Source organism: Penicillium citrinum (genome assembly GCF_028827155.1).
Source record: "Penicillium citrinum strain IBT 23319 chromosome Unknown utg000002l:1.0-3833315.0:1.0-3834789.0, whole genome shotgun sequence".
Lineage (NCBI taxonomy): Eukaryota > Fungi > Ascomycota > Eurotiomycetes > Eurotiales > Aspergillaceae > Penicillium > Penicillium citrinum.
Genome location: NW_026622687.1, coordinates 2242441 through 2268560, shown reverse-complemented (window position 1 = coordinate 2268560; position 26120 = coordinate 2242441). Strand labels below are relative to the sequence as shown.

The 26120-nt window shown below is 48.2% G+C and overlaps 12 protein-coding genes across 12 annotated transcripts; 3 read left to right on the top strand and 9 right to left on the bottom strand.

The window, feature by feature from the left end:
• Positions 1-1131: 1131 nt before the first annotated feature.
• Positions 1132-2238, bottom strand: N7469_002669 (pyridoxal 5'-phosphate synthase subunit PdxS; the record flags this gene model as incomplete). The annotated part of the gene is made up of 4 exons (XM_056641589.1): positions 1132-1447; positions 1500-1762; positions 1882-2064; positions 2134-2238. The coding sequence occupies 4 exons, from the start codon at positions 2236-2238 to the stop codon at positions 1132-1134; spliced, it is 867 nt and encodes a 288-aa protein (XP_056504083.1).
• Positions 2239-3207: 969 nt separating this feature from the next.
• Positions 3208-5037, bottom strand: N7469_002668 (translocon subunit SEC61; the record flags this gene model as incomplete). The annotated part of the gene is made up of 5 exons (XM_056641588.1): positions 4949-5037; positions 4747-4847; positions 4511-4678; positions 3366-4441; positions 3208-3289 (listed from the first exon to the last, which is right to left on the bottom strand). Exons 1-5 carry the CDS (start codon positions 4956-4958, stop codon positions 3208-3210), a joined length of 1437 nt encoding a protein of 478 aa, XP_056504082.1. The 5' UTR covers positions 4959-5037.
• A 633-nt stretch (positions 5038-5670) lies between these two features.
• Positions 5671-7063, bottom strand: N7469_002667 (uncharacterized protein; the record flags this gene model as incomplete). Its single annotated transcript, XM_056641587.1, has 2 exons — positions 5671-6179; positions 6202-7063. 2 exons carry the CDS (start codon positions 7061-7063, stop codon positions 5671-5673), a joined length of 1371 nt encoding a protein of 456 aa, XP_056504081.1.
• A 660-nt stretch (positions 7064-7723) lies between these two features.
• Positions 7724-8705, top strand: N7469_002666 (putative cyclin; the record flags this gene model as incomplete). Its single annotated transcript, XM_056641586.1, has 2 exons — positions 7724-7981; positions 8055-8705. 2 exons carry the CDS (start codon positions 7724-7726, stop codon positions 8703-8705), a joined length of 909 nt encoding a protein of 302 aa, XP_056504080.1.
• Positions 8706-9210: 505 nt separating this feature from the next.
• On the top strand, positions 9211-10386 carry N7469_002665 (ATG3/ATG10 family protein; the record flags this gene model as incomplete). Its single annotated transcript, XM_056641585.1, has 2 exons — positions 9211-9761; positions 9852-10386. 2 exons carry the CDS (start codon positions 9211-9213, stop codon positions 10384-10386), a joined length of 1086 nt encoding a protein of 361 aa, XP_056504079.1.
• A 1182-nt stretch (positions 10387-11568) lies between these two features.
• N7469_002664 (putative cell wall protein) lies at positions 11569-12313 on the bottom strand (the record flags this gene model as incomplete). Its single annotated transcript, XM_056641584.1, has 2 exons — positions 11569-12159; positions 12227-12313. 2 exons carry the CDS (start codon positions 12311-12313, stop codon positions 11569-11571), a joined length of 678 nt encoding a protein of 225 aa, XP_056504078.1.
• A 1134-nt stretch (positions 12314-13447) lies between these two features.
• N7469_002663 (uncharacterized protein) lies at positions 13448-14750 on the bottom strand (the record flags this gene model as incomplete). Its single annotated transcript, XM_056641583.1, is given in 2 exon segments — positions 13448-14336; positions 14347-14750. 2 exon segments carry the CDS (start codon positions 14748-14750, stop codon positions 13448-13450), a joined length of 1293 nt encoding a protein of 430 aa, XP_056504077.1.
• A 1595-nt stretch (positions 14751-16345) lies between these two features.
• On the bottom strand, positions 16346-17800 carry N7469_002662 (bifunctional ornithine acetyltransferase/N-acetylglutamate synthase; the record flags this gene model as incomplete). The annotated part of the gene is made up of 2 exons (XM_056641582.1): positions 16346-17267; positions 17343-17800. The coding sequence occupies 2 exons, from the start codon at positions 17798-17800 to the stop codon at positions 16346-16348; spliced, it is 1380 nt and encodes a 459-aa protein (XP_056504076.1).
• Positions 17801-18695: 895 nt separating this feature from the next.
• On the top strand, positions 18696-20396 carry N7469_002661 (origin recognition complex subunit 2; the record flags this gene model as incomplete). Its single annotated transcript, XM_056641581.1, has 1 exon — positions 18696-20396. One exon carries the CDS (start codon positions 18696-18698, stop codon positions 20394-20396), a length of 1701 nt encoding a protein of 566 aa, XP_056504075.1.
• A 203-nt stretch (positions 20397-20599) lies between these two features.
• Positions 20600-21309, bottom strand: N7469_002660 (uncharacterized protein; the record flags this gene model as incomplete). The annotated part of the gene is made up of 2 exons (XM_056641580.1): positions 20600-20752; positions 20944-21309. The coding sequence occupies 2 exons, from the start codon at positions 21307-21309 to the stop codon at positions 20600-20602; spliced, it is 519 nt and encodes a 172-aa protein (XP_056504074.1).
• A 590-nt stretch (positions 21310-21899) lies between these two features.
• Positions 21900-22700, bottom strand: N7469_002659 (uncharacterized protein; the record flags this gene model as incomplete). The annotated part of the gene is made up of 1 exon (XM_056641579.1): positions 21900-22700. One exon carries the CDS (start codon positions 22698-22700, stop codon positions 21900-21902), a length of 801 nt encoding a protein of 266 aa, XP_056504073.1.
• A 1596-nt stretch (positions 22701-24296) lies between these two features.
• On the bottom strand, positions 24297-25738 carry N7469_002658 (dolichyl-phosphate beta-glucosyltransferase; the record flags this gene model as incomplete). Its single annotated transcript, XM_056641578.1, has 3 exons — positions 24297-24641; positions 24721-25509; positions 25625-25738. The coding sequence occupies 3 exons, from the start codon at positions 25736-25738 to the stop codon at positions 24297-24299; spliced, it is 1248 nt and encodes a 415-aa protein (XP_056504072.1).
• Positions 25739-26120: the final 382 nt, after the last annotated feature.

Sequence of the window (26120 nt, the reverse complement as noted above, 5' to 3'; positions counted from 1 at the left end):
GCGGGGGTGAAAGATGGGAGTATATCTAGAGGTTGACTTTTTTGTCGATCAAATTTAGCTGAATGAGCTAAATCCTGACGTTCACTGGCACTCTTCTACATCATTTGCATTTAAGATCTGGCAAGTACAGATAGTACGAACTGGTTATAGGCAAGCATGATCTCTAACAGTACCTAGGAATATAAATTGAGGGAACAGAGTGAGTATGAATGATGTACTTGATATTAACATTATTTTGACCAAAAATACTAGAGATAGAAGAATATACTAACCCACCACAAACATTCAAAGATCTAAACCTAGCCAGAACTATATGATGACAAACCATAATACGAATAATACACTCATCGTATCAGTAAATACAATTCACCTTCCAAACAAGGCCAAATTAGCGTTGACACCGTAACGAACGGGTATTCTCGGCGAGCCCAGAAATATTCCCGACCCATTCTGCACGTAACAAACCGGGGGACGGACCTGAACTTCCGCCGGATGGAGTTAAACGCAGAAATTGTTAACACTGTACCAGTCTGTACTCCGTACAATTGGCAAGTCATTACGGAGAGCATTATGGGGGGCGCCGGACCTTATGCTCTTGACTCCGTAGGGCATTCGGAGTGATCGGTGGTTCGGAGCAAAGAGCCTATCAAAGCGCCGGAGGTCTGCTTTTCCCCGTCGACTGTTTTTTGTACTGTATGTACTTCCCTCCCCGCACGTCTTGTGACTTGCGTGGGGATTTGTAGGTTTGTGAGCTGGTTGGTTATTCTGTCGGGAGGATTTCTGGTTCAGAAGGGGCGAAGCTAAATGTGAAGTTCGGGTCCGATGTTTTCGGTGGCAGGTTCTTTTTGTGGCGATGATAGATTTATTCGAGGTGATTTGACTTGATCTTCAATTAACTATTACGCTGTCAATATTTACAGTGAAATTTATTGTCATTTTAGATTCCTCAATTGCAAATTCGAGGATCAATTGAATAAGAAAGAACACTCTAGAATTTTGTGTATCCATCATGCAAATAGATAGGCATCGGCTCATGGCTCATATACAATATTTTTTAAAATCCGCCCCAAGAACAAAAACCAAATGAACAAGAAAACATCAAGGGCTATGGACGAAAAAAGGAAGAAAAGTTTACCAGCCACGACCAGCAAGCTTGTCTCCAGCAGGCATCTGAGAAACATTAATGCCAACAATAGCCTCACCCAGACCCTCGCTAACCTCAGCGAGGACCTTGGGGTCCTTGAAGTGGGTAGTAGCCTGAACAATAGCACGAGCACGCTTCTTGGGGTCACCAGACTTGAAGATACCAGAGCCAACGAAGACACCGTCGCAGCCCAGCTGCATCATCAGTGCCGCATCAGCGGGAGTAGCAACACCCCCAGCGGCGAAGTTAACAACGGGCAGACGGCCCTTCTCAGCACACTCACGAACAAGCTCGTAGGGGGGCCTCAAGCTCACGGGCATAAGCGCGCAGCTCAGGCTCAGGGTCAGCGCTAGACTGAAGGATACCTCGAGCACGGCTAATCTGGGCATTGACAGTGCGCATGTGCTTAACGGCCTCAACGACATCACCGGTACCGGCCTCACCCTTGGTGCGGATCATAGCAGCACCCTCGGAGATACGGCGAAGGGCCTCGCCCAGGTTGCGGCAGCCACAGACGAAGGGGACCTTGAAGGGGGTCTTGGTAACGTGGTAGACATCGTCGGCGGGGGTCAGAACTTCAGACTCATCGATATAGTCGACACCAATGGACTCGAGGATCTATGTAATAATTGAAAATGTTAGCTTGATACTGCTGATTTCTGATTACCCCACGCTGCTAAAGCAGGCTCCCGCTTTGCGAGAATTTGGAAATTGGAGGAAAGGAATGATCAACGTACCTGGCACTCAACGAAGTGACCGATACGGGCCTTGGCCATGACAGGAATAGTAACAGCCTCCATAATTTCCTTGATCATGCTGGGGTCTGACATGCGCGCAACGCCACCTTCAACACGAATATCAGCGGGGACACGCTCGAGAGCCATAACGGCAGCAGCGCCGGCCTCTTCAGCGATACGGGCCTAGATATATAAGAATCACCGATCAGTAAAGAGTAATTGGGTATATAGAAAAATGTTCCGATATCATACCTGCTCGGCGTTCACTACATCCATGATAACGCCACCCTTAAGCATCTGCGCCAGACCAGCCTTGACAGTGAAGTCATTGCTGGAGGTACCGTTTTGCTGAGCCATTGTGAAGGGAGAATGAAAGATTCGAAGAGATTGAGAGAGAAATAAAAAAAAGTATAGATAGAAGAGAGAAAAGAAAAAGAGGAGGAGGGAAAGGAAGATTAAAAAGAAGAACAAGAAATGGGGAAGTGAGTCAAACGATAAATGGTTGTCCCCCGCCAACCGCAAATCGCAAGTTCGCCTCAGGCCAAAATTTCGGCGGGGCTCTTTCTTCGCCGCGATTTAAGCTTGCAGAAAGTTACCCGAGGAGACTGTATGGTACGGTACGGTATTGATGGTACTCTAAAGTACTTCAGGCTATAGAGCTGATCTGCCTAGTCTATTATTTATTTAGTGAACTATTGCATGTACTTGCTCAGATCTGCTGATAATCCTCAATACTAGTGTTTAGTAAAAAAGGAAAGAGGACCCTTCGCATGTTCTCTCTAGCAGTGCATGGACTCGGGCGAGAAAATTACCACTGATGCTCGACATAAACTTTGCCGCGCCGTTTGCACTCACCGAGGATAATTCCGACTGGTAGGCAAGTCTCCTTGGCATATTTGAATGGCGCACATGTTAAAAACTGGGAAAAATGAAGCTGCAGGGAAATTGATACACTATGCTAGTCATATCTTTGACAGTCACTACGCAATACGTCGTCAATCGAACAAGAAATTGATTTGGTTTTTCATCGGTAATATGGTTACAGGCACCCTGTACATGGATGCTTCAACTGTTGGCGACAGGCAACACAACAGAACTCAAAGATTTTGTCCCAGTATGGCCGAGGACACAGTTGGGAACTGACCTCAGCCCCTCAAGACATCTGCACACCAATTCATTCTCCCAAAGATTGTTATAAAAGAAATAGCGGCAATTAAAAAAAAGAAAAATGGGACAGAAATAAACGGAGAAAGGCAAAAGACTCCAAAAAGAAAAAAAGAGCCCTTCGTCATACTACTCATGAAATGTGTAGAGCATTCTCCATATTTAGCTGCCGGGGACCAGGCCCTTCAGACCGGCACCGATGTCACCCTCGCGGGCGGCAATTTCGAAGTAGCCGTAGATGATGCTAATCACAATGTTAGTATGTGCGATCCAGTGATGATTGACAAGAGAAAAGAAAAAAAAAAGCGAGCTAAACTTACGTTACGGCAAGCAGGATACCAGTACCACTGCCCAGAGCACCAAGAAGATCGGAAGCAACAGAGAGAGCTCCAATGCAGGCACCACCGAAGGCAGCAGCAGTGGGGATAACACGCTTCAGCTCCTTGTACATGCTCTGCTCACGGTGACCAGACATAACGAGACCCTGGTCCTTCAGCTGCTTGGCAACATCGCGGGGAGCAGAGCCAGAGACCTCGATCCAGGTCTTGGAGAAGAGAGCACAGGCAACAAGCATGAAAGCAATGTAGACAGCAGTGTGGATAGGGTCAAGGAGAGCCTCCTTGAAGTTCAGAGGGGGAGACATGTAGTAAGCAATACCAGAGGAAGCGAAGAGCTGGGCAGATCCCTCACGGGGCTCCCAGACTCCGAGAAGCTTGACAAGGATGTTGTCAGAGAAGCGAGAGTACAGCATCTGAGAGATCAGGAAGATGTTGGAGGACAGAGCCGACTGGAGCATGATAGGCATGTTGGAGGTGTAGAACAGACGGACGGGGTAAGAGCCGCGCATGCCACGCTGGCGGGCGGACTTGACGGGGATCTCAACGCGGAAGCCCTGCAGGTAGATGACAGCGGCGAAAACGAGAAGAGTGGACAGAAGGTTCATGACGTTGGGGAGGTTCTGACGGTAGAAGGCCTCGTACAGAGCACGCTGCTTGTTGTCCCAGGTGAGGAGCAGGTGGAAGAGGGCAATGATGGCACCCTCGAACTCGGGGCCACGGCCAGTGTTGATGGTAGTGGGGGAGAAGGCCTTCCAGACGATGGACTCGCAAATGTTGGTAGCGATGAATAGGGAAATACCACTGCCCAGACCGTAGCCCTTCTGCAACAGCTCATCCAGCAGAATAACGACCAGACCGGCAACGACCAGCTGGACAATGAGCAGAACACAGATACCGGCACCCAGGTCGCTAGGCTGACCATAGAGGCCAGTCAGGACGTACACACAGGCCTGACCGAAGGACAGGATGATGGCGAACAGCTTCTGGGCGGTCTGGTAGAGCTCGCGGTCGGTCTTGAGGTCAAGGTTGACGTCGATGAGGTGGGTACCGGCAAGGAGCTAAAGGGGGAAATGGGTAAGCTTCAATTGCTTTTAAGACATATCGCGTATCGAAATGAAATCGCATACCTGGAAAACCATGCCGGAGGAGATGATAGGGGTGATACCCAACTCCATCAGAGTACCACGGTTACTGGCCAACATCATACGAAGCCAGTACAGGGGGTCTGAGGTATCGGAGGAGACGATACCGTACAAAGGCATCTGACTCATGACCAGGAAGATGAGGAGAGTCAACTAAAGGGAGAACCAGATCAGCATATACGGTCAAATCGCGCGAATGGCGAGGATTAGCAAAAACATACACCCGTCCACATCAGCTTCTGGTTGAAGGGCACCTTGGTCTCAGGCGCAGCCACCTCCGGAAGGAGGGGCGTAAAGGGCTTGATCAAGTCAAGGAAGCGTACTGTTGATTAAGATTAGCATCGATCAAGACCAATTGTGCATGATGGATATAATCTGGGGTGGATTGCGACGATCGCGTGCAAGGTAAAGGAAGAAACTCACGGCCGCTCATGGTGACTGTCTTCCCTCCAATTCCGGTCGAAAAAGAAATAGGAGAAGCTGGAAAGAGACCAGCAGAAAGAGCGGACAGGTTTTAGGGGGATGAAAAAGAAAAGGGAAGAAGAAAAGGAGAGAGGGGGGGAAGAGAAGAAGAAGAAGAGGTCGGAAGGAGATGAGGGAGGAAAGTCACAGAAAGCGGTTCGCTGGCCACTTTTCGCTTCCGCGCTAATTTAAGGCCACTTGGTCTTCACACCACGTCGACTCCTTACACTCGCAATCACCTTGCCATGTTGATTTCAACCTGCATCTATGTACATTTAATAAAGTATGATGAAGATAGATAGGAGGTCTTTATATATTACTTTTATCTCCATCATCATCATCATCATTCATCCTTGTTCCTGCTGTTGTGTGCACCCCGTAGCACACCCCAAGCTTATCCCCACATTACAAGGGTCTACCAGAGGTTCATCCATAATACTATAGTTAAGAGTATATGTGTACTACTCACAAAGCTCTACTTCAACCAGTTATATTTGATGTCAAGAAGACTTCATTATCTCTTGGATTCACGGGTTCTTCTACTGGTAAATAGATAAAAATGAAAGTTTCGTAGAAAATAACAAAAGAAACATAGAGAATAAGCCACCCTCGCTATGATATAGACACCAGGTCTTTGCAAGACATCATCCAAATCCGATTCAAACACCTCACTCACACCTAGTTTAAGGGCCAACGAGTCCAATGCAGTCATCAATAACCAGCTCTAGCTCGCCTAGTCGCGTCTTCAACCCACGGTTCTCATCCTTGAGTACGCCCATGACACTCCAAGCCTCCGAAGCTGGAACTCCATGGCAGTTATTGCATGAGGTTTGGTTGTTACCGTTATTGCTAACAAATGAGCTTCCCAGTCGAGTCGAGGCAAGGCCCTTGATGACTCGATCATAAGCTGATGATCGCGTCGGCGTGGGAGTGCTTGTGGCGTTGACCAGATTCTTGTGGATGGCCGGTGTCGGGGTTGGGGTCACAGTCGGGGTGGATAAAACAACCTGTGACAGGTTGGGAGACGGTGCCGTCAGTGTCGAGGTTGGAGACTCGATGCCTTCTTTGTGTGAAAAGACGCTATCGGCCACACTCTCGTCTCCGGATTCAAATCCAGAGTCACTGGTCAAGGTACCATGGCTTGCACGTTTGCCGCCGCGGTGAGGTGTTTGTAGCACCAGTGAGGGAATCTCTTCATCAGGGGGGGATTGCACGCATCATGCGGCTGCGGCTGCGGCTTTCTTCCTGCTGGCGCATGCGCCTTTCCTGTTCGAGCTCCTCGGCCATGGCCTTCATGGCCTTCTCCTGATCAAGTACCTTGGCCGCCATACCATCTAGCTGCATCCTAAGATGATCAGCACGTGCTCGAGTTTCTTCGAGCTCTTCTTGCTTCTCATTCTTAGCAACTAGTGCTTGGTGCATGGCAAAGGTCCGCTCTTTGTAGGCTTCCTGCATCTCTCGCAGCACCGTGCTGGCAGTTTCTCGGAAAGTGTCGAGTGCTTCTTCATTGTCAAGGTCGGAGCTGGGTAGTGACAAAGCCGCCTCGATATCTAGATTGAGTAACTTGTCGTCGGCGGGGGCTGGAGGAAGAGGTTTCTCTTCGGTTTGTTTCCGCAAGCCAAATAATGACGTGAAGCTCGAGTTTGTTCGATTATGGGATGAGCGTAGAGTAGTGAAACGACCTTTCTCCATTTCGTTCGAGTCCGCACGTCCACTGGGACGTGTTGCGATTCCCAAGTTGACTGGTTCTGATCTACCCTGGAACCAATCTGACAAGATCCTTGCTCTTTCTTCGAACTTCTTTTTGGGAAATGTATCGGTCCAGGAGGGGGCCGAGGGGGCTAAGCTGTGTTTTGATGGGCCGTTGGTGGAGGTTGGATCGTAGATGTCTTCTTCAAAGATAGGGGGCCGAGCAAAGTACTCAGTATTGGCACGACGGTGGGAAGGCAAGCTGTGAAAACGAGATTCTGGAGAGTTCAAGGGGATCGACGATTTTGGGGACGACGAGGCAACGGTCTCGTGAGGCCCCTGGGACTCATCGGAATGTAGGGAGATCGAGGAGGATAGATCGGACATGGTAGGAGAGAGTTTGGGTGTTAGGGAGAAAGGGAAATACAGAGGAAGCCCGACCAGATTGTAATGCCACGTCGAATGAGAGGTTGCTGTGGCGTTGGTGTGCAACAACGTGTGAGTGGAGAAAGAGAAGGAAAAGAAGTTGAAGTATGAGACGATTTGGAGATGAAGGAGGAGTACACAGTACAGAGTACAGTATAGGATCAAGTGGTGTTTCACCTTTTGACAGCAGTCAGATCTTAGGGGAATGTCTGAGACTTAGTTTAGTTCCAGAGTCTTAGTTTATTTTATTTTGATTATGTTTATTTCTTTTTCCCTGCATGTATTATTGACCAACTGCAAACAAATAACAAGGCTGGGAAGATGAAATAGCGGTGGCTGGAACTGCTCTCCACTTCTTCAATTAGCTCCACCGTGGAATCTTCTCTCCATTCTTCATTCGATTTATTCGATCCACACGAGAAAAAGAAGGAACGAGAAACGAGAAAAAAGAGAGGGACAACTGAATGGGATCTAATGTTTGAGACGCCTCGTCAACCTCATTCCTCCACCTGCATGAAGTGATCTGCGCGTTTCATCTCATCGAAACCCACGTTTCCTGCATATCTTCATCTCAACGTCTTTTCACAGCATCCTTGTCGTCATCATCAACTTTCCCCTCTCATGGCACCCTCCAACTCCGGTCTCACCCATTTGTCCAATGCTCTGGCCACAGCAGAACAGCTCTCAGCGTCATCTTCATCAATTGATGGTGTCCCTGCTGACCTAGAAGCCTCCATACGATGTGCCGGCACGCAATTGATTCAGGCCGCCGGTGTTCTCTTGCACTTGTCACAAGATATCATCGCCCAGGCGATTGTCATCTTTACACGCTTTTGGCTCGGAGCTGAAGGGGGTAGCCTACGAATCTACTCGGCCAAGGTATGTAAATCAGACTCTGAATAGACATAGCTTTCCTCGCACATCTAACCTTGAAAACCCCCCCCCTTCATAGGATGTATCAGCTGCCGCTCTATACCTTACAGCCAAATTATCGTTCCAACCCACCTCCCCTCGTTCCGTCTTGAATGTCTACACACTTCTTCTTTCGCAAGAAGCCTCCCCGCTCTGGTTTGTAAACCCCCGCGGGTCTCCGAAGCAGCGCCCATCCTCAGATAGCTACATTCTTACAGAGGGCGGGTACCAGGCCGCAAGGCTGGTTCTTCTTCGAATCGAGTCTGTGATTCTCCGTACTCTGAGCTTTGACACTCACGTTTCCCTCCCTCATACTATTGCTCTCACCTACCTGCAAACATTGGGTGTGACGAAAACTGCCGTGGCCCGCCGAACGGTCGAGTACCTCAACGCCTCCCTGTTCTCTCCTCAACTCCTCTACGTGACACACCAGCCAAATGCCCTTGCAGTAGCAGCCATTTATCTTGCAGCCCGTGAAGAAGGATCGAAGCTAGTCGATTATGAATGGTGGGAAGTTTTCGATGTCGACCGGGAGGAACTTGGTTTCCTGGTGGTCGGTATGAAGAGTACAGAAGGGTTTATGCGAGCTGAGTTGGAGAAGTGGAAGGACACATCTAGGAAAATTCCTCTGTCAATCGAAGAAGTAGACGCAGAATTGGAACGCAAGCGGATGATGGAGGAAGGCGAATGAGTGGGAAAGTGGTGAACTTGGCTTGGGCTTAGTTTTGAGGACAAGATCCCGTGTTGTGGAAATGCCCAACCTCAGTATATAGACTATCTAACAGAAAGAGATACCGTGCCTAACCTGGGCCGATCTCATAATTAGCTGCGAGGTCACCACGTCCAGCGAAGATGCGAGAAACCTCACACAGCAGTGGATATCTCGCCAGTCTCAAAGTGGTTGTACCCTTAAGCTCGACATTGGACTTTTTTTTTACGTGACTGTCCCAAATATGCGCAGACAGACACGTTCTTTTGTCAATACTTAAAAAGAAAGAATGATGGGATCTGTGCAAATTTCGAGTCAGTTCCTGAAGAGCAGCAGGCAAAGTCCGGTGAATGGCTACTTCAAACGATGAGCTCACGCGGGGTCGATCATGTGCTCCACCGCTTATCAAACGGTCTTTCTCCCCGCCGCATTTCCAGTTCAGCTCTCTACATCTTCTCTACAACAACACCATAGGGTTTAGATCGATATGAACATCCTACATTCTACATTATCAACATGGCGGGATCGCCTCGCTCCCGTTTCTCGAACATCCACATTCCGCAATACTGGCCAAATCACTCCCGAGGAATTTGTACTTGCTGGAGACTACCTGGTATACAAGTTTCCTACATGGTCCTGGGCCGATGCTTCCAGTCCAGCGAAGAGAGTCTCCTATTTACCAGAGGGCAAACAGTTCCTCGTCACCCGCGGAGTTCCATGCCATCGGCGACTGAATGATGATTTCGCTGGCGATGCAGGGCACGAGGATGAGCTGGTAAGGGACATGTTATCTGGCGGAAACGCAGAAGGTGCTACTACTGCTGATGGTGATGATGGCTGGTTGAGAACTGGTGGCGGTCCTGATTCAGCTGCAAACAAGAGCGAGCAAGAGGCGCGGATCCGGGACGTGCGAACTGTCGATGAATCTGGGAATCTGGGGGAACAAGAAGATGAAGATGAGATCCCAGATATGGAAGACGATGATGACGATGAGGAAGCTATTATTCGTGAGCCGGCTGGGCAAGCTGGCACAACGCAGTCAGTGATACCCTTCAACGTTGACAACCAGAGTAGCTATGATTCTGTGTCATCGAGTTCTTTCAATACTAATACGAGATAACCATCTAGACCACTGCGCACTTACACCCTCTACATCACATACTCTAACTTCTATCGAACACCACGCCTTTATCTATCTGGCTACCTCTCACCGTCGGAGCCCCTCCCGCCGCATCTCATGATGGAGGACATTGTGGGCGACTATAAAGACAAGACTGTGACGCTAGAAGACTTTCCTTGGTTCGATGGTAGTGTCAAGATGGCTACCGTTCATCCTTGCCGTCATGCATCAGTCATGAAGACTCTGCTCGATCGAGCTGACGCTGCCCTTAAGCTTCGTCGAGACAAATTGAAACAAACACAATCCCGCGAAGAAGCAAACCGTGTCCTTCATACCAGCGGTGGTCTCGAGGGACTAGTAGACGAAACGAAAGGCCTTTCACTAGGTGATCAGCATCAGCCAAGCGGTGATGAGTGGGAAGTCCTTCAAGCCGATGAGGAAGAGCAAAATGCCATCCGGGTGGATCAGTACCTAGTTGTTTTCCTCAAGTTTATTGCCAGCGTGACACCGGGTATCGAGCATGATTTTACAATGGGAGTATAATGAATTGACTTGTTATGGCGATAACTTCTTGGTTTGGACCAAGGCATGGCAGAATCCAGTTAGAGTTGGACTTATCCTGGAACTTTGCGCTACTGGATACGTGATAATGCATGATATGACATGATGGGCGTTGATTTACTAGTTTTCAATCTATTCTGCTTCTTCGTCTTATCCCGATCATTGGAAGCTTGAGTAGCCTTACATACCTCATATCAAATCAGTAGTCATTACTGAGATGGCTGCCTTAGCTTTGCCATTATCTTATACTTTCTCCCAGTAGTCGCTATTGAAGTTCTTGGTAAAAGTGATTGATCACCTCGCCTGAACCATAACATGGCTCCTGACTTTCACTCTATCAGGAACCCCTAGCGTCTTTCCTACGCACGCGCATCGATCGTGGAAAAGACGCCTGCTCCACTGCTATCTATAGAAGCACAACTAATGTTAGCGAACTTGACGAATGAACCGAGGATATCAGTACCTAGAACGAAGAGCAAATTGATTACAAATTGAGTAGGGGTATCTGAGCCTGGTCAAAGGATGAGATGTCAAAGTTATCCAGCCGCATTGAATGAATCAAATGAGTTGATTAGAGAGTCCTGTTTGGACTCGAGATGACCGATTCAATGCCTGTGTACGAGTATTCTATTTGTTGCTGAGAAAAGAGAAAACCTAAACCTCGACTTAAATGACCTGGAAGTAAATGCAATGTATTCAAAATAACACCGAATGAATTATAATAAACCAAAAGATAAACCCCAGCGCGGAATGTGCAAAGCACGCCCGGACTCCTCCCAACTATCCAAAACCAAGCCCAATCCATACACCGAAAAAAAAAACCAAGACAAATAAATAGCTTTGATAGTAACACATGGCCCTCATATGTCGGCCGAGATACAAATATTTGTAGCAGTGTATAGATGCGACATCGTCTCACAGACAAGACAAGCCAATGACAAGGAGAAACGAGAAATAAGCAGTGAAAAGATGACAGGAAGAAAGAAATGTAAAAGCCCAAGTACATCGTATACAAAAGATACAAGATCCATCAAGAGATCGGATGACGTATAAGAGACAAAGGGGGAGGAGGGGTTGAGAGATGTTCAAAGGGTCCATAGGATCATGGTTGTGGTTTCTCGACTCGTTGATCGTTTACTGTCATGTTCATACTCGTTCAAGGATTTAAGCGAAGAAGCCCAAAACAACAGGTAGAACAATAGCCAGGACAGATCTGGGAGTAAGAGATGAACCGGCGTTGAAGGCAGGCTGCACGGGAGGAGTGGATGAAGGCGCAGGGTGAGCGATCAGAGGAGTAGAAGCAGCCGGGACCGGGGTAGGAGGAGTATAAGCGCCAGGAGTAGTGATGGTAGGAATCACAATGGGAGTAGTATAAGTGGGAGGAATGAAAGAAGGCACATAGGTCTCGGTGGGAACAACGGTGGTAGCAGGAGGTGGGATAGCGACTGCAGTGGGAGGAGGAACTTCCTCGACAATCTCAGGGCAAGGAACAGCGTTGTGCTGGTCGTGAACACCAGCGCCAAATTTGACTGCAGGACCATCGGGGATACCGACGTCGTAGCCGGTGCCGGCATCGTGAACGCTGCTCACGCCGGGGCCACAAGGACCGTGGTGCTCTGTATGGACGCCAGCGCCAAATTTGACAGCAGGTCCGCCGGGAATGCCGACATCGTAGCCAGTGCCAGCGTCGAACTCGTGATCACCGGTAGCAGGAGTGGTATCAGCGTGATCAGCGCCGAGAATGGGGAGACCATTCTATAGATTTTGGTTAGTTTATGTGTTTTGAGTTTGAGAGTTTGATCCATGTGGTACTTGAACTTACCAGCTGAGGCGCGGAGAACACCGAAGCAGGGCCAACGGCCAGAAGGAGGCACAAGGCGGAAGAAAGAGTGAAGGTAGTGGAAGGCATTGTTTTGGTTGTGAAGTGAAAGCGAAGGAGCTCGAAGTGAAAGTGATTGTAGTATTAAAAAGATCAAGCGAATGTTTGGGGAGCTGGCTCCAAGAATTAGATATGGGAAGAAAGAATGACTGTTCGAGACTTTGCTGATGAGCGAATGATGAAAAAAAAGAGACACTGGACCGAAATACTCGGTCTTTAAGTAGATTCTGAGAAGGTACTGTCTCTGTCTCATACGAGGGGCATCGTGGGGAGGGCCAAGGGCCAGGCAGGAACCAAGACGCTGCAAGGCTATAGGATCGCCCTTTGGTGGCTTCCCTGAGGGACCGCCACAAGGACGACGATCAGCAAGGTTCCGAGGACATGACAATCTTGAACCAGAGAGAAGAAGCGAGATGAGAGAGATCAGTTCTTGTCAAGAGAAAAGAGCCGGTTTGATTTGCGAATAGCGTTCAGAAACTGTTAACTAGAACTGGAGTTTGCATGGTCCAAAGCTAGTACCTGAAGCTTATGCACGAGACCGATGTCTGAGCCATCCGATATACAGTAGTGCGAATTTGCATTAGGGCAGAATGGCCCGGATCTTCGCTGCTACTGCGAGTAACATGAGAATCACGAACCACACGTGGGACCGGGGTCAAAGTTTGCAAGACTCCACGCAAGGGGGGGTGAAACCAGGAGTCTTGGGGATGAGATGCTTTTTCAAGGGAGTCACCGATAGGGCAGACCTGTAGCCGGTCAATTAGTTGTGCAGTATTGACACATCATATGCAAGGAATGATCAATTTCAATATAGGAGACACATGAAGTGGACATCGTTGAGGTCTGGATCATTGAGGACATATTGAAAATCCACTGCCTTGGCAAGCAGACAGAGAAAGCAAAAAAAGATAAAATTATAACAGAAAACAATAACAACGTATGCACAATAATAAAAATGGATATATTGAGAAATCTTGAGCATATCTCATCAAGTCATGTAGTATCTTCGCCGCTATAAACAAGTGGTAGATGGTGTAACGCCAGATGCAGGTGCAAAAGAAAAGGCACCAACGTATTTCCCCAAACTCTTTGCTATACTGATAGGTCACAAAAATCTGGCATAAATGTGGGGTGAGGTTTTGGGTCTGTGTCCTCGGTGCCCCCTCAGTATTTCCCACAGCTCGACAGTCCAAAGGCCGTGCCAAAATTGGTTGATTTTCTGAATTTAATTTCCGGCTCCTGTTCACCTTGATTAGGCAGCTCGGCTTCGTCTTCATCTTCGTTGAGTTTGTCGGAGCCCATAGAGGGGGACAGGATCCGCCTAGCCTGATCCAGGAGTTTCTGGTCTAGTTCACTTAGAAAACTATTGTCGTGTTCCTCGTCGTTGATGAGACCAAGGGGCCCCTTCAGGGCCGGATCTTCGGGTATATCGGGGAAATAGGAGGCCCCATTTTCCGTGGGTTGCTGTATTGTTGTCGCAACGGGTGCGAGAGGGGCTTCTTCTTCGTCGTCGCACGGGGGAGCCGTCTCCTCCGTGGGCGAGGCTTCCTTGGTAGACCGTTGGCTCACGTCGGCATCAATGATCGCCATGGGAGTGTGACCCGCATTCCGCACGAGATTTTCGTTAGGTGGGCCTAGCTCTGACAGCTTCAATTTGAGACTTTCTCGATGTTCCAGGTCTGGCCTTGCAGCGGCCGAAGGGGCCGCAGGTGAAGTCTCTAGGGGCGACGGAGAGGGCGGGGTGATCACTCTAGCAACAACCCCAGGTGGTAATGCAGTGGATTTGAGCGTGATTCCGTCGAGTCTGCTATCGACTTTCTCGATTGGCACGGGCACGCTGGCGCCCACGCTGCCACCATCTACCGTCCTCGCCTGGGGTGAGAGTGCCGCATCTAGGGGAGGGAGGGTTATTGCCGCCTCCATCACTGATCGGCGATAGGCGGGCATTGTCTGGGACAGAGAGATCCTCGTCCTGAAATACTCTGGTCGGTCGGCCTCCTGGACTTGAACCCTCCCATACTTGTGCTGAATGGGCAGAAGCTTCGCTGGAACCCTGTAGATACTGTGGCGTTCCAAAGACGGGTTTCGCAAGGCCGGATGCTGACACAATCGAGTGACTTTGTTGACCTTTCAGTAAAGACTCTAATTCTGTGATCTTCGTTCGCAGAAGTGTTCTTTCTTTCTGCCACAATTTTCGTTCCTCGGCAAAGAGCCGCCTTTCTGACTCGAAGTTGGCCCGCTGGCTATCCAGTAAGGCTCGTGATTGATCGATATACGAGGTATCTAAGACTAGAGGTGCCATTTCAGGAATGCACGAGCTTCCTGGCCGTGGATATCTCGTCTTTGCAGAGGGAGCACTTCCTGAGACGGACTTGGTGCGGCGTAAAGGTGTTGCGGTCGGTGAGAAGCGTACCTCCTTATAGACGCTTCCATGGCCCTCGGGCAGCCTTTTCGTTGACGAAGTCATAGTAACCGCAGGGAGGATGTCTCAACCCTCACAGTTTCAATGAAAGTTCAAGATGGTCAACTTCTCAAACGTGTTGGGGAGTGATATACATAGACAAAGGGGAATTGTGATCTGTGTGGGCCCTGACTTGGAAGTGCAGTCGAGGGGCACTAGCAAACCACCAAAGGGTGAAAGAGGACGCCAACACAGCTCGCGATTGTTGTAATTCCGACGAGCTCGTGGGCTTATCGGCGTAAAAATAATGGAATCCACGCTGGGAGTAGTGGAGACGATCACATACACATTGCAGCTCGGTAAAGCTGCGGTGGGTACGGATGAGAGGCGGTCAATGGTGGAGGAGTACGTGGAGAGCCGAGGAAAGGCCTCTGTTCCGCCCACCCCAAGAATACAAGTAACAGAAGTTAGTTTGCGAACGGGTTCCTGAATGAGCGTCGAGCAAGAACCCAAGTGGCGTTTGGAGTATATTTTGTGGTCTTCGAAGAGAGCCACGCGTTCAGAATCAAGTGGTGGATGGATAAGTTGGGCAGCTTTTCGCGTCAGGCTCTCGCTGAAAGAGTAGGGTGGACCCTGAGAGGTGAGCTTGTATGGGTTGTACAGTATGTATGTAGTACTGTATGCGATAACTATATTGTAATCAACCCCAACTGATGATCCAAATGAAGACCCCGGCTGGACTGGAATATTTGGAGATGTTCGATTTAAATAAAAACGATCGATCGTTTTCGTTTTTTCACGTGGATGCGATGACGTCAAAGGGGAAGGAGGATGTCACCCCGGATTCCCCCCGCTTTTACATTAACTACCGCATACACACATACATATATATAAATGTACTATCAATGAGTACGTCAAGTTTTGTCTACTTGAATGGGATATGATATTCATTGATATCATGAGAAAAATAAGAGAAAAATACGATGTGATAGGTTCCAAGGCTGAACTGAATCATTATCAGTCCGTGGTTGAAATTATATATATATATATAATAAGAATTACTAGAATACAGTAAAATATTCCAATATCTTGATTAACTTGGTGGCTAGTACTATTAGACGTCAGAATCATCATGATTACACCAACTACCATTGAAACAACAGTGTCGATAACTGCCCAGTAAAAACAAGTCACTCGCCCGAAGAGACGTGCACATGCATAGATGATGACTGCCATGACGCGTTGGAACACTTCGCATATTCCAAAGATAACAAAGAAAGAAAAAAAAGATATAAAAAAGATAAATGTCAACTTGAAAAGGTATCTGTAGGCAATATTATCGCGACAAAAGCTAGCTGCTCAAGTTTCGTGCTCTTCGCCAAAATAGGATTTTCTTGTAAGGCGACACTGCGACACTGTGTTGCTACCAGTCGTAACAGTGATCTTAATATAATTTTTGAATTATAAGCCATGTGGTTGTTTCGAAGACTTTGTGTACTATTCTCCTACTATGCTCTCTATAATATGGACTTGAAAGACATCTACGAGCTCGGGACGATGGGATACATGTTTGATTTCACTTTTATTTACCCCGGATATAAGATATTCTAGAGCCTTTAGATAAAAACAAAGGAAAAAAAAAGCTCGAACTCAAGCACACTCTAAGTGCGGTAGTCACCGTTGATGGTCACATACTCATGGCTGAAATCACAGAACCAATACACTGCATCCTCACCTCCACATCCAGCCTCACCCTTCTCGCCACCACCAAGGTCGATCTCAATCTCAAGATCCTCGTTCTGCAGGATAGCACTGGCGCGCTCCTCATCCACAGTTTCAGGCTCACCATTCACCAGAAGTTTCAGGATAGGGCTGCCGTCCACCGGACGGAAGCTGACAGAGGTACGCTCCGGAACAACAGTGCCGTCGCGCACTCCTTGAGTGTATCCAACGGCACACAGAATACGACCCCAGTTAGCGTCACGGCCGTAAAGAGCGGTCTTGACCAGAGGAGAACGAGCAATGGTGGAAGCAATCAGACGAGCGGATTCGTAATCAGGGGAGTTGCGCACACGAACAGTCACGAACTTGGTAGCGCCCTCACCGTCACGAACGACCAGTTGAGAGAGCTCCTGAGCAAAGTCAGTCAGTACAGTCTGCAGGGCCTGGTAATCCTCGCTGGTCTCGGAAGCGGGGACGGTGTTGCCGCCGGCGGCTCCGTTGGCCAAGACAGCAATTGTATCGTTGGTACTGGTGTCACCATCAATAGAGATAGAGTTGAAAGAGCGGGAAACAGCGTGCTTGAGAAGAGATTGGAGTGCGGCGGGTTCAACCGCGGCATCGGTGCACAAGACGCCGAGCAGGGTTGCCATGTTGGGGTGAATCATACCAGCACCCTTGGTCATGCCTGCAAGGCGGTAGGTGCGGCCAGGGGAGGAGGGCAATGTGAATTCGCGGGAGAGTAGCTTAGGAAAGGTATCAGTGGTGCAAATGGCGCGGGCAGTGGTCAACCATGCCTCGTGCGAGGAAGCAAGATTGGAGTGCGCAGTAGGAATACGGTCGAGGATCTTGCTGATAGGCAGGCTGTTGGTTTAAAAACATAATTGTCAGTACTCCGTAATTTATAACACCTGGAAACGATCAATGGGGGTAGCTTACCGCTGTCCAATAACACCAGTGCTCATCACCAGCGAGCTATCATTCTCAACGCCATTGCATTGGTCCACAGTGCGGCCCATCTGCACCGCATCTTCCAAACCACCCTTGCCAGTTACAGCATTGGCACAGCCCGAGTTGATGACAACGGCCCGGATACCCTCTCCCTTGCGACTGCGCAGAGTCTCCCTGCTAACTTGGACCGGGGCAGCTTGGAACTTGTTCGTCGTGAAGACGGCGGCGGCAGAGCATGGCGTTTCAGAGGCGATTAGAGCCAGATCAGGGAAGCGAGTGTTCGAAGCCTTAACTCCCACATGGGTACCCGAGACTAAAAACCCCTGGGGATAGGAACCGGAGGTGGGAATATAACGCTGCTTGGAGGCCGGAATGGCCATGTCCAGCGGTGCGGAGTAGCATCGGACCTGGCCCTTGAGCATGCGGGCAAAGGAGTTAACCGCCATTGAGGCGGATGGTGAGCTGGAAACCATGTGTTGAAGCTGTACGAGACCAAGTCCTGTTGTAAGAATTGGGATCAGCTACCCGGGGAAAAGCTCAGAAGAAGAGAAGTCGAGTAACTCCAATTTCTCGGAGTGAGTCAATTGGAGGAAATGCGATAAGAAAAAAGCTCAGCCGATCTCGGGATTGATAGGCGCCGGGACTACGCCAATTTGCGCAATTCGCGGTAGAAGCGATTGACTGGAATTAGCTGGAAATTAAACTAGATTAAGTAAGATTAAGAATCAAGACGGTAGCTGAAATTCATGCAAGTTGGGATCTCTACTGAGGTAGGGCGTTCACATGACTTTCAAGGTGTAGTATGTAATGGTTGTATAGAGCCAAGGATGGTCAGTCAAACCAGAAAAGATGATTGGAAGGTACCAGATATTCTACAGTAAACATACCAGTTCATCATAAATCGGATTTTCTGAATATATTCATCCTGTCTGAAAATTCTTTTTCAATACGACGATAGAAAGACCAAATGCCTCGTAGACGCGCGCTCTTTTCACCGAGCGGAGTCGCGGAGAGAAAAAAAACCCCCACCGCGATCATCGTCAACTTCTCTCTGTACTTGACTATCTACACTTCCCACCACAATTTTCTAATCCCCTTCCAAACAAATTCCTGTGTACAAAACATATAGTTGGCTGAAAAAGATTGATGCGTGCATGAATATCTGAAACAGCCCTTCGAACAGTCTTCTCCTGTCAAGCGCCTTCACAGAATCTCCCCTTGCGTCGCGTCCCTGGATAGGTACATTCCTAGGATCTAACTAATGGTACTAGTAAGTGATGTTCTCTCGCCCCTCTCAATCTTACCATTTCTGTCCGAAATCCTCCTCTAACATTAACAACTATGAAGCGCAAGCTGTCAGATTCCGGTCTGGAAAATGAACATCCGGCCGTCTCAACCCCAAAGAGAGCACGCGTGCAAACCAAAGGTGCACTGAACGGCCACGCCCCGAATCATCCACCCCCAAACGACGATGCCACCTATGAATTGCCACCCGCACCGACGAATGGTCAATCAACGCCTAAAAAGTCTAATGGAGTCGCTGCGACCCCGTTGAAGGAGTCCGGATTGAAGACTCCGACTCATAAATCGAAAGCTCGGAATCTCTTCGCTACCCCGACAAAGCCCAAGTCCGCAACCGCCGCGACACCATCTCGCGTTAAAAATGCAGATCGGTCCGCGAAGAAGAAGAGTGCGCGTGTATTGTTCGAGCAGGATGAGGATGGCGAGTGGGATGGATCAGAACAGTTGGCCGAGGAAATACTTCAAGATGAAGAGGCGCAAGTCGATAAAGCCGGTGACACGGTAATGGAGACGGTTGAAGGAGATGGTGCCGAAAAAGAAAATGGAACTGGGAAAGGTGCCAATGCCCCTAAACGTCGTGCTGGTAGGCCGAAGGGCGCAAGGAACAAGAGATCACCGACGCCAGAAGGTGAATTGCCGGCTCACGAACGATATTTCTTCCAGAACCGTGCAGGAACGGCCAAGACCTCTAATATGACCTTGAACAAGGTCCCATTGTTGACCCATGAAGAGTACTTCGAGAAACTGGGCCAGTATAACGATCCTTGCAAGGATGAGAAGGAATATCTTCTATCATTACATCACAGATCATTCCCGCAGTGGTTTTTCGAATTTGAGGAAGGGTTTAATATCTGTTTGTTTGGTTATGGTTCGAAGAGAAGACTTGTACAACAATTCGCAGATTGGATCTATACTCGCTCCGGATCCAAAAATCCACCAGCCATTATCATTGTCAATGGATATACGCCTGGTACATCGATTCGTTCGATTTTCGCAACCATTGCCACGGCTATTCTTGGTGCAGAATTGCCCTCTAAGCTAGGCTCGCAACCTACTGAGGTACTCGAGCTTATACAATCCGCGCTGAAGTCTCGTCCGGACCATGACCCGATTACCGTTCTGATTAACTCTGTCGATGCTCCGCCTCTACGTCGTGCTGCTAACCAGGCAATTCTCGGTCGACTGGCGGCGACCCCTCGCATTCGCCTTCTCCTTACCGCTGATACTCCGAACTTCCCTGTAATGTGGGATATCAGTCTACGAGATCAATTCAATTTGGTCTTTCATGATAGTACTACGTTCTTCCCCTTTGCGGTAGAATCCGATATTGTGGAAGAAGTCCATGAACTGCTGGGTCGGAAAGGCCGTCGCATTGGTGGAAAAGAAGGTGTGGGCTTCGTGCTGAAGAGTCTTCCAGAGAATGCTCGCAATTTGTACCGTCTCTTGTTGACAGAGCTTATAACCGTGATGGAAGATGGCCATCAATCCGACGACGAAGCCGCCGATGGTTCCGGTGGTAAATCCGGCGAGGAGAATGGTATCGAGTTCCGCTTGTTGTATCAGAAAGCCACGGAAGAATTCATTGCATCCTCCGAGATGATGTTCCGCACCCTGTTGAAGGAATTCCACGATCACCAGATGATCACCTCGCGCATGGACCCCAGTGGCATGGAAATCCTTGGTGTACCTTTATCGCGTGACGAAATGGACGGTGTACTGGAAGATCTGGTATTGGGATAAAATTTACGCGTTCCCTTAGCAAGACCTGGTGTGAAGCAGAACTTATGATACCCCCTGTATGGAATACCATCAATCAATTCGCATTGCTAGCGCCTGGCGGTACTGATGACAGTGATGTCTCTCCAAGTATCGTAGACTAGAGGGTACCTCTAATATATTGTCTATGTACAAATATTGTCAAAACCAAGAATTCCTTTTCTATCTTAGAACTGCGCAAAAGCAGCCAGTGCCATTGTGGCGCCGAAACTCATCTTAAATGGGCGCTTCTCACTCATGGCTCGCTGCAGATCAACGTTCTTCACGTACTTTTGCAATCGATGAAGAGGAAGAATATTGTAACCCTTGGAAGCAGCATACTATGACAAATAATTAGCATCAGAATTGACCATTATCTCGACAAGCTACACAAGCAAAATACCCCTCGCCCGAATATCCACTGCACCCTGAACTTGAATAACGAAGGAAAGAGGAAAGAGGAAAGAGGAAAGAGGAAAGAGGAAAGAGGAAAGAGGAAAGAGGAAAGAGAAAAGCAAGAAAGAGAACATACCTCAATAAGAACAACACCCATTCCCAAAATAACAACCAAAGCTTTCGAAAACGCCCTCAGTCCTACACCAGCCACGAGTCCCAACACGCTACCCAAGCTAACCTGTCGCATATTCTCCTTGTTTAAGAAACGACCCTCTCTCTGAACCGGACTCGTCCGTCCTTGTTTCTGCAAGAGAACTTCTTCCGGCTTAGTTGCCCAAGAGGACTCGCCTTGGGTCTGCGAAAAGGGTGCGCTATATTGACATTGCATTGGGGCGGCACGGAAGGGGGAGAGAGGGTGGAGGGTTGCGGCGGAAATACCGAGGCCCACGCCTAGTCCTAGACGAAGCATTGTGGAGGGAGGAGAGAAGAGGGCAAAGGCCATTGTGACGAGATTGGTTATGAATATATGCAGATGTACTGTAGATAGTTGAAGATTCAAGAAAGAGGAGGAATGGGGAGCTTGGGGATGTTCGAATTGCGTTGGAAGCTGTTTGGATTGGATGCCGCATGATGTCATGGTCAGCTGGGGTGAATGGCGTTTCTGATTGGTTGGGGAGTTTTCCATAGAAAAGAGTACAATTCCAAGTATACGAATACATCATTGATATAATCAAGTCCGCTATCCATGAACTAGCATCAGTGTTTAGACCAGGATCAATAATATCATAATTATTGCTGATGATGGATGAAGGTATCGCTGTGAATCAAGTTCAGGGTAGAGCTTACGCTCAGGATTAGGATCAAAAGAGGAGCTTAAATCTCCAATATCGTGAAGAATCAACACTCTATGTTATAGTGCAGAATGAAAAGACTTTGATGAATGCAAGTTCACCAGATTATCATTATCAGTCCCAAACAGCTGACCCTCCCCCGGCCGGCATGCTAATAATCTCCTGCTATCCGTACTGACCAAAACGAAGAGCACCTGGTGGGATAGGATCAACCCAATAGATAGTAACTAATCATTGCGCGCTAAGCAATGCCGGCAGAATCATAGTCTCCAAAATGATACCACTCCACACTCTGTGAAGAATACTTCACTGATCGTCGATCTTCTCCCCGTACACCAACATACCTCTTCGGCGAGCTACTCCGCCAAAAAACCTGCTGCGCCTCGTTCAGAAGATCATGTTCACCATCCGACAGTGGAGAAAAAGTGATATCCTTGCACAAAGATCCAAACCGAGTGGCAAGCTCAAGTATACCACGGGTAGCAGCTTTACTACCTCCAGCTAAAGTAGGAGGATAATAAAAGCGCGGATCAAGATAAAACAAAACATTCTGCCAGCGTGGAAGTTTCTCCGCTAGTAGTTTCCCTGCATTTTCATACTCTGTCATTGTTCGCTTGGGAACATCTGCTTCCGCATGTACGAAGAAAAAGACCTCGAACCCAACACTTCGAATTCGACAACGAGCCGTGCTGCTCAATGTATCGATGAATTGACCTATTCGGTTTAAATCGAACGAGTTGCGGAAAAATAAGGTGTATTTTGAGTAGAGGAATTCTTCGGTTTCATCGTGGATTTGGTGGTTTAGGCATAGAAGTTTGCGTGCTGTTCCGTCATTTCCTTCCCAGCTTGGACACATTGACATGGCTCTATATCTGCCTCGAGTAGTGAAGACGTTGCCGCGATTCTGTATGATAATCATTGGATTATCGGTGTAGTCGTTCGAGGATCCGAGTGCTTCTTCGTATATCTTTAAGCGAAGTTCTGGTGGGAGTTGCAAGAAAGATGAGCCTATAGAAGGGCCTCTAAGTCGTTTTGTGTCCATTCTTGCAATTTTCGAAATATTCAAGGGTTTCCCCGGGGTGATATCCGATGATAAATAGAGCAGCCTTGAATATAAATGAATATAGTAGCAATAATGACGACGGGCAGGCTGTAGGGTCCCCCCCCCCCCACGAGTACTGCTGGTGTACGATAAAATTGAAAACAATGAAAGAAATGAACCAAATAGGCACTTTTATCAAATAATCCTGTCAATTATATGGCACTGCTACTAATAGCACACGGACCAAGACCAATATTTGATGATCTGCAGGTATGCCGATGAAGATAAGCCTCTAATTCCGAGTCTTGTTGATCGGGGACTTTTTTTTTCTTATTGTGCAAGGTCTCATATTCTCCGCAACTCTAATAGCAATATTTAAAGAAAAACACTGGGAATAACTCACACAGAGAGCCTGAGCCCAAGCCTTGATCTCCTATCTTACTAGATGATCCACCTTTCTTTCCGGCAAGCCGACGGGAACTTCCCATAGAGTCGTGGGCTGACGTCCTCAAGGGCCAAGACACTAGAAACGTCAACAATACACAAAAGAGCCGGCACCTGATCGACCATACGTTCCCCGTATCATGATAGAACCACCAAGAAGGCGGATTCACGTTTATTGTGGCAACATTCTGCGACATGCGAGGGTGCATTTTGGAATCTGTTCATGATACTTGAGATGTATTCGCCGCAGTTAGGCAAGACAAAATGGCCAAGGCCGCGTACGGAAATTTATTGGTTGTCAACCGGCTGAGCAGGAGCAGGGTCACCCCAATCTTTCTGATGAAGTGGGACGATCAGAAGATCGAATTTTAAGCGGGCTATACATATGTAAAATGGAGGGTTGAGCTGCGTTTGGGCTGATAGGCAACAGACCCGGTGATTTAGATTCATGCATAGAATGAATCAGTTCAAGGCATTAGAAGAGTCCTACTCCTGAGCGGTCTAATGCAATATCGAATAATCGTAATGACAGTTTAGAGTCTCTCGATGTCTATTGCATGTACTTTGTTTTGGGCGATGCTGCCAGATTTACGAGTAGTATCCGAGTTAGGGTTACACAATTGATTATGGTGTACCTAGTAGATGGAAGGACAGATGATGGTTTGATGAAGTTTTGACTTCAAAATTCCCAATGGGAGTGTTTCGATATAGTAATAGCATAATCCAGGCAAATATGAAGTTCAGAAGTCCGTCTTTGATCGGAGGAATAGAAAGCGATTGTCGGCTTCAGTGCTGATCTTTGGTGGTTCGATAATCTGCATGATTACCCGGGCCCACTTCAATCTCACAATACGCGGTGAGATTGATACACGGTGTAGAGTCAACCAAGGAGTGCTCTTAATGATATTGATATGGACTATATACATACGTATGTGCTTGGAAGTAGTTAATACGCCCATCCAGACGGGTATACACGAATGCCGAGGACCATTCACCCTGGATAAAAGACAGAAATGGCAACGCAGGCCCTATTTGGGAACGAGACCGAAACAAACGCCACAAGGAAATCAAGACATGGCATGGTGAGATACCTGCTGCAGTGTAGAATGACCAGCATGGCCCGATTGCAGAAATCGGGGTTCATTTTTTTTTTCACCTTTGTCTATAAACGCCAAGGGACCAAGCAGCTCGTAAGACAGCCAAACCCCACGCCATGCCAATGCTATCATAAATGACATTCAACTTGCTTCCCATGACTTCTCTCCAACCGACTGGAACTTCAGCCACGGGGATATGCGCAAATTCTGCTAGCATGAGCATTTCAACATCGAAGATCCAGCCTTCGGAATGCATGTATGGAACGATATCAGGTAGCGCAGCGCGAGAAAATAACTTGAACCCACACTGCGTATCCTTGACAGTAGCAGTCTTGGGCGGCGTCATAAGCCACAAGATCAAGTGGAATGAATGCATTAAGAAATTACGCAACTTAGATCGCTGTACCGAATTGTCAGTATACTAAACTCTTATATGATAACCGTTTTACAAGGGGGTTGGGTATCTGCGAGAAACTCACCTTGACAACAGCTTCACTGCCCACCATGTGAGCTCGTGATCCAACCGCCACTCCACGACCATCCGCATCCTCAATATCCTGACAAGCAATGACGAGTTTCCCCAGATCTCCAAATTTACTCGCTCCATCGGCATCGGCAAATACCACATATCGTCCTCGAACGTGGCGCATTCCATGAGTCACCGCACCACCTTTTCCACGATTATGAGTCAAGTTCACGACACGAATGGTACCAGGCGGGATGTGCACGCCCTGCTGGACCTGAGGTGTCCAGGGCCCCGCCGTTCCTTTCGGATGTAGGGAAAGCTGATGATCCTTCGCAAACCGGAAAGCCACCTCCTCTGTCTGATCTGTAGAGCCATCCGAGACGATGATGATTTCCCATCCTTGGTCCGATGCCGAGTCCATGACGTGGCCGTTCGTTGCATTTCCATTTGGCTTGCGTTTCCTCATTGACCGAGTTTCTACCGCGGATGCGCCGTCCTCTTTGTTATTGTTCAATGTGCCATACATGTGTTCCAAGTAATTCACAGCTTCCTCCAGCATGCCTGGGAGTCGGTCCTCTTCGTTATAAGCGGGGACTACAACCGACATGAATAATTCGGCCGGCTCGATATCTGGTTTCTTTTCTCGTGAGGGGCTTTGCTTTTGGGACTCGAGCGTGTCGAGCCAGCAAGGGAGTTGTTCGGGGGTTGTAATTTCTCCATCCTTCGATAGTGTCCTATACTTCTTTTCTTCCGGTAGAGGGGTTCGCGGGACCGGCGCGACAAACGTGAGGAAAACGTAAAACTAAGATACGTAATAAAGAATAATTAGTATAATTGTTCCATCGGGGGTGGAGGCAATCTAGCCAGCTCCTTGTCCTGGGATAACTGGTGGACCGAAGGGGAGAGTAACAACTCACCAAAGCAAACACGCCAATGGCAGTAGCAAGAACGGACCCCAGTAATACTGAAGTAGGAACTTCAGCGACAGTGCCCACGCATTGGCGACAGATCGCACTCCAAGAATCCGTCATGGTGGAGAGATGGAAATAAGTCGCGGAAATGGCCGACAAGCAACGAGAACTGCGGAACCAGGAGGACTCGAGGGATACCCTGGGGGAAATTTGGCGAGGCAGTCTTACTCGGCCATGCGATGTACAGAAGAAACGAAACAGTAAAACATGCGAAAAAGGGAGAGAATTGAGGGGGAACCTCTTCAAGGAGGGAAAGCGTTCGGAGTATTCGGGGAGATACTTTGAGAGTCTGCCAGCTTGGCCTTTCCGCAACGCGCACGCCCACCCAAAATAAACTGCTGTGGGGAATGTACCTTTTATTTTAGTGAAGCACCATCAGTTATGATTGTAAATTGAATTTTTAAGATATGGAATAATTGCATTGCAATGTTTTGTATACATT